Source organism: Propithecus coquereli, unplaced genomic scaffold (assembly GCF_000956105.1).
Source record: "Propithecus coquereli isolate 6110/MARCELLA unplaced genomic scaffold, Pcoq_1.0 Scaffold57, whole genome shotgun sequence".
In the NCBI taxonomy this organism is placed as follows: Eukaryota; Metazoa; Chordata; class Mammalia; order Primates; family Indriidae; genus Propithecus; species Propithecus coquereli.
Genome location: NW_012151618.1, coordinates 3481285 through 3491083, shown reverse-complemented (window position 1 = coordinate 3491083; position 9799 = coordinate 3481285). Strand labels below are relative to the sequence as shown.

General features: G+C 35.2%; 1 protein-coding gene across 1 annotated transcript in view; it reads right to left on the bottom strand.

Annotated features, from left to right (window-relative positions):
* UNC13C (unc-13 homolog C (C. elegans)) overlaps nucleotides 1–9799 on the bottom strand; it is a 656589-nt gene that overhangs the window by 111750 nt on the left and 535040 nt on the right. Inside the window, 1 exon segment of the mRNA XM_012658024.1 lies at nucleotides 1818–1906. Coding sequence (XP_012513478.1) covers nucleotides 1818–1906 — 89 coding nt within the window.

Genomic DNA, 9799 nt, shown 5'->3' with positions numbered 1-9799 from the left:
TCTTTAATCCTAATAATCCTAATTGAACAAAGTACTATATTCTTTCCTATTTAAAAAAATAATGAAGGAATGGATGCTGGATAGCCATGGGTTTCTATATCTAGTCTAAAATAGCTGACTTCATACAAATAAAGCCCTTCAAGTGCCCTCCTAAAGGCATCACTCTTTCTTTCATAATTGAAGTTTGTTCAGAATTCATGTTTTAGCCTTTGCAACCTGAATATTCCCCCCCGACAAATCAAATGAAAAGCACTTGTTCATCGAGATAATTTGGATATTTTACAGAAAGTAATTTAAATATACTTCTCTATTTATATTCTGGTTTTTATTCTGTTTAGTCATCTTATTTCCCATAAAGTTCTAAATACCTCTAGCTATCCCTGGCCCACTTTTTCTCTCCCTAATTTTGCTAAATAATCTCTTATGTTGCCTTCTGAGCTGAAGGCAACAGCCTTTCTGCTAACCACGGTTAATTCTCAACTAGAATAGAGAGGCGAGGCTGAAATGGCTGAGCAAAGGCTCCATCACTAAGTGTCACCCCAAGTCAAAGCCAGTGAGCCCCACATCTCTGGAACAATCTCTGCCTTTCTAACTCCAGGTAAACAGAAACTTCACATTTCTGATTACCATCCAAAGTAGGCAGAAGTCAGCTAACAACACAGAGCAGCAGAGCGACTACCCTCAGCTCAAAATAGCAAGGCTTCTCCGGCTCAGCACCTGTGCTGTGGAAGCAGGCTCCGTAAAGACAATGCCACTTGGCACAAGGGTGTTAAGGACACATCTCTGATAATGGAGAGAAACCTTCATTCTTATATCTGAGAAAAAAAATATGATGCTTCCAGAGACTTTTTCTTTTTTGTCTTTCTGATTTAAAAATGGCATAACTAATCAATAAATCTTTAGTAATTGTGTAACTTTCTAAAATACAATAGGTGATAGGTGGTGTTCAAAGAGATAACACTCACCATAACAGCAATCTTTATAGTCTTGTTTGAGAACTGGACATATAGTTTAAAATAATACACCAACATTTATTGAACTTATATTTAAAGCAAATTCTATATTAAATTAATGACCTTCTTCACAGACACATTTGCTTTCCTATCTATTTTAACATTTGATGATGAGATGATGGCTTTTTCCTAAAGGATCAAAATGAAGTTTATTTTGAAAGAAGGTAAACATCTCTTTCTTTAGAACCATATCACAGAAAAGCAAATACAGATATGTCAGTAGTTTCCAAACTCTTTCCCATGGGGATACTTGCATTCAGATTTCTAAGCCCTAAAACCAAGAATCCTGACTTAATTCGGCATAGGATTGGGGTTCAGTTATTCTGAAGTGCAACCATGTCGATATGTATGGCATGAACACAACTCATATTTCTTGTGTATGTAAATGTTTTTCCTTTCCTCCCTCCCTTTCTCTATTCTTTCCATAGCCAATTGCTAAGTCCTAAACATTAGAATTGCAAATATATGAGAGATATGGTTTCTGCCCTTAAGGAGCATATAGAAAAGTGAGGGAAAGGGGCAGATAAAACAAAACGTAGAACACAGTGTTGTAAGTACTACACAACTGAAGGATGCATAGAGCTCTGGGAGTGCATGGCAAGACATCACTATTAGATCATGGGGTCATAAAAGACTTTTCAGAGAAAATGATGCATAGATCGGGTCTTGATGTTAAGTGGATTTAGTCATCATCTTCTAAGTTAGAACTTAGAACCAGACGAAAGAGACAGAACTGGAGGCATGAATATTATGAACTGAAACTTAGTTAATAATAACTAGGTAATAACTACTGAGGCCACTTACCTTTCACCATAAGTGACGCTGAGCTCATCCAGAACCCCGTTGAGTTTAACTTGAAGTTCTTTTAGAATAGTGCTAGCTTCAGGATCTAGCTGCAGAGGGACCACAAGCAATATTACTTTGGAGTTTTGAGAAGACATGCCTTTGTTTCTTTTACAAGCATTTTGATTGTTACATGATAACTTCGAACAATACATAAATACTTTTTTCTCTTCTCTGTTTTATTTTTTTTTGTCTTTGAAACCAATGCAAAAGTGTAAGAAGTTGTAAAGAAACCAGGAGGGTGCTTATATATGAAAAAAATTGATTGAAATGCATGGCATGCATACAAATAAGAACTATAATAGATAGCAAAGCCTTTGTTGGTTACAGCAATGGGATGCAAGGCATGACAAAAATATCCTCCAGGACATGATAATTTCATAATTTAGAAAGCTAACATGTTATACACTAGCTGAATATGTGTTGCTTTAAAATATATTTTAATCTTTGATATCCCTATAAATAGGCCCAGTAAAAGTAAAAATTCAGTTAAAAATTAATTTTTGAGTATTGTGCTGTGCCTTATTTTAAGGTGTTTTCATATTTTCCCAACTTTGGAATTAACAGTGATAGGATCAGGTGCCCTCATGCTTCTCTGGAGTTGACAGGCCTGATTTCCCTTCCTGGATGCCAAATTGCAACACAAAGTTCAAGATTCAAAGTTTCAAATTTTATTTTTATTTTTTCTTTAAGCATTCAATTATTTATAGCTTGGGGATAAGCTCGTGCACCAATTTGGAGGCAAAAGAAAAATAATTAGATAGAGATAACTTATTTTTAATGCTTATTCTTACAGTACAAATTTTAAAGGCCAACTTTCATCTGGTTTGTCCTTAAAATATTGTTAATCAATACTACAAAATAGCTTGTACTATAAATAACAAAAACAAATAGATACACCAATCTATTAACTCGGCACCATTTATTTTTGTAATTAAAGTGAAGTATCGACATATACTTTACTAAGTATCTTAGAAAGGTTTATATTGTTTGCTAATTGTGTTTTTGTAAGTTGTCAAAAAAAAACTCACAAAACTTATAATAGTTGTATTATAGCGGGCAGAGAGAAATTCAAGTAAAAGGTAATCTGAAATATTGTTTGAAATTGAAATGTCAATCTTCTTCCTCTGAGTCTTCAGAAATTTAGTTTCCTACCATTGCTATCTTTAGTTCTTACCCAAGCTGGTCTACTATTGAAAAGGAGAGGTTGGGATAAAGCCCACTTTGGAAAATAAAGCAAATTAAAGCATGACTTAGTATAAATAAGAGAATCCAAGAAGGACACCAAATATATATAGGACCCAATATCAGCTTAAAGTCTTAGGAGCCAATTCAGGACCAAGAAGTATCCCTAAAAGTGTATAGTGGACATAAGTCCTATACTCCTTTAAGATTACTTTCTAATACTAAAAAGCTGTTAGGGAGAAGTATTATTTACATGCCTCCATAGCTCGGTAGCTCTAAGTTGTATTGAAATGACTAAAAACATTGGAATGGAAATAAAAATTTACATTTGGCATCTGAGACTTTGTTGGTGATATCAAGCCAATTATTTACATCAGTTTTAACTCAAATCCAGGTGATTTTTAAGGACTGGTTAGTTTCTGCCCATCTATCAGAGCCAGTGTGATTCTTCTGGACTCTATATCTTTTTTCTGTCTCTGTAATCAGTTAGGCTCTCAGCTCTTGCCCACAGACGCACAGGCCACCATAACAAATAGAAACTTCTCTAAGAGTGGGAAAACTAAAATATCCTTGAGTCTCATACTTTCTAAGAGTATGAGCTATATTCTATTCAGCTATAACCAGTTGTAGGGCAGTGATTCAGAAAGACAATTAGACAGTACATACTTATTTTAAAAAGACATAAAACTGATAATGTATTTAAACACAATTAGCCTAACAAATAATTCCCTAACCCTTCACATATGAGAAAGCATATGTGGACTGCCCATTGCAACCCCAGGGAATCATGCAGGCTGAATGTTTTCTATTAAATTTTCTTGTTATTGTCCTAATTTTAACTTGATTTCACTTGGATAAAAATGTTGAGGAGGTGGAAATGAGAGAGAAGTTCTCCCACTTGGTTTTCTTCAGGTCCCCCACTTCTTAGGTGGGGGTTGTCCCTCCCCTAACACCTCCCAGCAAATGGCTCCGAAAGCAGGGTTTTATTCAGGAAACAATGTTGCTTTTTATTTAAAATGTGCTTTGGTTTTTATATTAGTTCAATATACACATTGAAGTGGTGTGTTTACCTGTTAATATAATGACTTGAAAGTCATACAAAAATGGATACATAGGCCACTTGGATGAAATTACGCTATTTTTCCATAAAATTACTTGAATCCAGCTTATGTATTTTGTGAACAAACATTTCTTATTAAATAATTGATTGTTACTTGAAAATTTGAAACTGCCAAACTACAGCAATTTAAACACTGGATGATAGTTTTAATTTCTTGATACGTAGGTGTGTTTCTAAGTAGGTACAGATGAAATGCCCTTGTCATGTAAGCAGACAATCAACCAATCAATCAACCAATAAAAATTTTAGTTTCAGCTAGGTATTTAATGTTTGTCTGATCCAAATAATACCATTAAAATAGGCAGAGCGATTCTCGGGCCAACATGTTTGACTCTTGCAAAGTGCAGGTCTTTTGCAAATGAGAATAATAGGCATAAATATTACACTCATCTAATTATAAGACATCTTAAAGGGTATCTCTTTAGGCAGCAAAATTACCAGTTCTTGAGTTCTTCTGCATTACTTTATGTGCCCAAATTGAGGAAATTTTCCTTACTCCTACAAATTCTCTAAAGTTTTCAGAAATAATAAATTGGGACTTAAGAGTTCATTGCCTACATTATCAAGAGCATATTTTAAAAATTATCAGCTTCTTTGTAAAGGTAAAAGTCAACTTAATTTTTTTTTTCAGTTAACTTTAGATCTTAGCCTGGTTATCTAAGTAGTATAACATGAAAATTAACTCAAATCTTTTCTTTTTGTCTTGTTATTAAGAGTTATTATTAAAAGCAAAAAGAAAAAGAAAATAACACAAATTTTGAACATTGGAAAGTCACAGTTAATAAAGTTATTCTAAGTTAGAAACTAAATTAGCATGTGTAGCTGAACAACTTAATTGGCTGGCTGGGTAACTTAATAAATAAAGGCTCCTTATAAAAAGGAATATACTCAGTGAAAATTTATGCATACTGGGTCAAATTCTAAATGTTAAGAAAGCTTTCAAAATAGATTTTATCCACATTCTATGAAGGGTTTGGGATTTCAAAATATTAATATTGGGCTGGTGAAGTATGATTCTAATGATCAAAATAAACCATAGTCACACATAGGTATTAACTAAGTTTTTACACTAGTGAGATATTTTATACCATTGAACTGTGGTAATATAAATAACTTGTCTGAGAGACATAGCTAGCAGGCAAGATATCTTTTAAATTCTTTTCCTTAAGGTTCACTTTTCCTTTTCTTTAAAAGACAATTCACTACTATCTCCTTTTGCAAATCTTCACCCAAATGTTGCTTGCCCCAGGAAGCTCATAGCTCTAGCCTCTGCACTAACTGTGCTTTTTGCTATTACTGTGTATGCAGCACTCTCTTCTAATTGCTCTCTCATAAATCTACCTCTTCCACAGAACTTTATCTAATTTTTCTATTTTGGGTGTCTGTCCCAGTGCCCTGCATGCATAGGCATTTACCAAATGTTTGAAGAAGGGGTTAAGGACTGATAGAGCATGAGAAGATTCCTTCACTGGAGCAGTCCTGATATCCAGAATGCTTCTCCTCCTTGGACTGACACTTTGCTATTAATATTGACTATTAATAGGATACCTTTGCTCTTGAAATCTTTCATTCCTTAGCAACCACATATTCTAGCATTATTAAGTTAATCCCAATGTCAAATATTTGTCTTATTGCCAGACCATGTCGGATTATGCTCTGATATTTATTCAGTTCAGAAAATATGGTTACCACACCCACTCTGCATGTTTTTTCTTTCTTTGTTTTCCAGCACAGACTCTTTTCCTAGGGATCTAAAGAGAATAGCTGTTATTTCACCCTCTTATAACAGGAATTGTTAAACTGATCTTCAAGCTCTTGCCAGAGTTATAACTATTGGGTTGCAAAGTGGCATTTAAACTCTTCAGAGAGCTCAATACGAACTCTTGAACAATAAAACTTTGCATGGAAGAAGATAAAGATCTTTACTTTGAATTTCATTTCTTCTCCACAGTGTTTATTACTATCTAATTTCCTTTCTTTTCTACAGGCTACTAGGCTGTCTTGCTTTAGGTTCAGCTCATCAGTGTTAGGGTTCCATTATTCACTTGTCTAAAGAAGTGTAGACCAGGAAGATCACTTCCTGGCCCTTGTCTTTCCAGGGTCCATAATTTGATCTTCAGTCTGGTGGGTTTCACAGGCTCTTCAATATTTTTTCATTAAGTCCTTTAATAAATGCAAATTTCACCACTATTTCTATGAAAAAGAAAGCCTTATTTCCAAGAAAAATGCCAGTCAACCAATGCTGTTGGTACCTTCTTTTGGATTTTGTTCCATAAAGTATCTCTTATTCTCCTTCCTCAATCTCTGTATCATTAATTTTATTACACTATCCTCAAATATGCTCAAATAACATTTATGTTAAAATACAAAAATAGAATAATGACAAAAAAGCCAAACTTATTTGGAACTACCTTCTCATTGACATTTAGCTAATATCTTTACTTCTCTTGACCTTCAAACTGATCACAATACAGTATAAACTTGTTGACTCCACATCCTTATCTTTTAAACATTATTAATCCTCTGCAATGTAGCTTTCTCTCTGGATATGCCACTAAAATGTTCCCATGTAGGCCACCAAAGATCTCTTAATTGCAAGGACCTTATTTACCCTACTCAGCCTTCATTCATATGGTTGTTTATTTCTCAAGCTATTTCATTGCTTCTACAGCTGCCCATGATTTGTCTGTCGCTTTTGTTGACTGTTGTTCCTCTGTATACCCCTTAAATATGAACATCCTTCAATTTTCCTTTTCCAGTCTTCTTTTCACTCTGTATATATGACCCCCAAATCTGTTATTTACAGTCTTACCAGCATACCTGAGCATCACATCTGTTTTCCAAAGTGCCCAGTAGACTCTTCCACTTTGATGGCCCACACATACCTCAAGCACAGCACATCAAAAACAAAACTTATTACCTGAAAATGGGTAGTTTATTTAATTCTCTTCTTGTTTTCTCTGATTTGGTTAACAGCCTCCAATTATTTAAGGCCAAAATCCGAAAGTCATCTTTGACTCCTATCTTCTTCCTTCCCTATTTACTTGGATATCAAATATGATTGATGATATCTTTGAAATGTTTTCTCCATCTGTGCTTTCCTTTTCATTTCCTGATTCAGTATTCTTCTCATCTAGGCTATTGCAATCACCCCCAGGTTGTATTCTTATCTCCCATTTTCCTTTTTCATCCTTTTAACTCTTCCCAAAGTGGTTTTAATGAATCCCAAATGTGATCATGGCACTTGCTTACGTGTCATACTAGCTTTCAGCTAGGGAAGTGCTTTAAGCAATTTCTCACAATCTTACCTGGGTACCTGCTATTTCTTTTATTTTGTAAAGATCATTCTTCTCCAATCCTTCCATTTGACCAGAATCTATTCATCTTATAATGCCTTGTTCAACTTAAAATATATGATTGAGAAATCAGTTAAAATTCCCTAGTGAATCCAGCAGTAGGCTATACTCCAATAAATGCCCTAAATCACTTTGTATTGCGTCAAAGTATCAGCATGAATACTGTGGTATGTGGTCTCTATTGCAAACAAATGTGGCCCAGCTCTAACAGTGCTATGCTGTTTTTTTATTTCTTTTTAATATTTCTCTTAGGAGAATTCCTCTCCAAAAACTTACATGACCATTTTCAGAGACAGACAATGGCATTTTCTTTATCCCACTCAGATTTGTATGAATATTATGTTAGAGGTGTCAGCTATGTAAATTCATACTTATAACTTTTTGGTTTCAAAAAGTTGAATGTCAGTAGCTGTCTCCCATCCTAATTAAAGAGAGTATACAGCAAATCTGTCACTGTGCTTCAGGTCAACTAAATGCCTTTGAGTTATGTTATGTTTTTTCAGCCTAGGCAACCAAAGGTGGTGGTGGTGGGGAAGATTGCCTTATCTTTTATAATTCACTCAAAGTAGTTTCAAATTAGTGAATATATAGCAAATTTTGCATTTTCCTATTTCTATTTCTCTGAATTGTCTTTTTAAAATTCCTTCAAGCCTTATATGAGTAACTTTTTTTTCTCTTAAATAGTTTTTCGCTTTCTCAGCTACAATAATATACACTATCCCTTTAGTTTATGCATTGCTAACAAGGTTTTTCTCTTATAACCGCAGAATTTCAGAAAAAGAATGAGATTCAGAAATCACGTAGTTCGACTTCCTGCTTTTTACAGGTGGGTAAAACCAAGGTCCCGATAATGTGTCATGCTTTTGGAACCACATGGGGATTAAAGAACAGCACTCTTAGAAGCTATTTCCCTGAAGAAACTCTCTTCTGAAAATGTTCATTAAGAAAGCTAAACATCTGTAACCCCATAATATGCTGAAATAAAAAAAAAAAAAAAAGAAAGCAAACATCCTCAAGTATAATAATGCCTGGAAAGGAACTGAGGCCTTATTAGGGCCTGCATCTACTGGCTGACTAACTATGAAACTGGACAGAGTAGGGGTAACTCAGGAATAGAAGAAATGAGACACTTTATGTTTAGAATTGTATTCTATAAATGCTGCCTTTTTTCCCTGTCCTATTCTGTCTTTCCCATTTGGCTGTCGGTTCGTATTCTTGCATCTATAATGAACCACTGTTCAACAATGGGAATATGGTCTGCTCGGTTAACTGAATTCAGTACCTTTTGAACAATGTCAAGTGCTGGGGAGACAGAATGCCCTCAGTGAGCTGTTAACATGACGTGCCCCAGGACTACTCTGCCAAGCAGAAGAGAGAGTTGGACTGGGTTAACAAAGTTAAGTTTTACTAATGAGCGCATTGATTTAGGGTTTGTTAGGGCAGGAATAAGCAATCACAAGATAATGGAGTAGATTTATTGCAGAAGATTGCAGTGCAACTCTATTTGTCTCCCTTCTGGCTGTGGCATGTATCCACTCTTCTCAAGTTTTAGAGAGGTTAAAGAGACTCAGCAGTATGTGAGCGACCTATGATCTCTCTCGAATGCTCTGGGGAGTGAGGTTAACAAGCAGCACCTGCCTGGGCCGGTATTTCCCTGTGACATGGAGTGCCAGCCCAGAAACCGCTCACCCTCCCAGTAGCCACCTTTTCTTAATTTTACAGCCTTAGCAGTTAGCTGAACTTAATGCGGTAGTTGTGCTGGATTCTTAATCATATTTATTAAATCACCTCAATACAATTTGCCTTTCTGGCCCTCATATTCTTTTAATTTTCTATTAAATCCAATTTGTTAACTCTAACTGCAGAGATGATTAGGAGGAGAAAGGAACCAGGCAATATTTGTATGCTGCCAAAATAAAAGGCCACCACTTCAAACACTGAATTCTCCTTGTTATTCGATGCTATGAAACTAAAAATAACTGATTGCTTTTACTGAACTCAGACAAATGACATCTCATCTTTGAGCTTCATCTACACGATAAGAGGCTAAGGGTATGAGTTCATTCCTTGAATTGTTCTGGGATGAGATATAACAATCACAGCTTTTGTCTGAAGGATATCTTCACGTTTAGAAAGTGTTGTCGCTTTTCTCCCACAAACCTTATGTCTTTAATTGTTCTGACTCCCCTTCACGACCTTGAATTTCTGTGAGGGTGGGGTCTGCATCTTAGTAAAGATTGTATCTCTGGTGCCCAGTAAAATTTACAGCTCATAATAGGTGC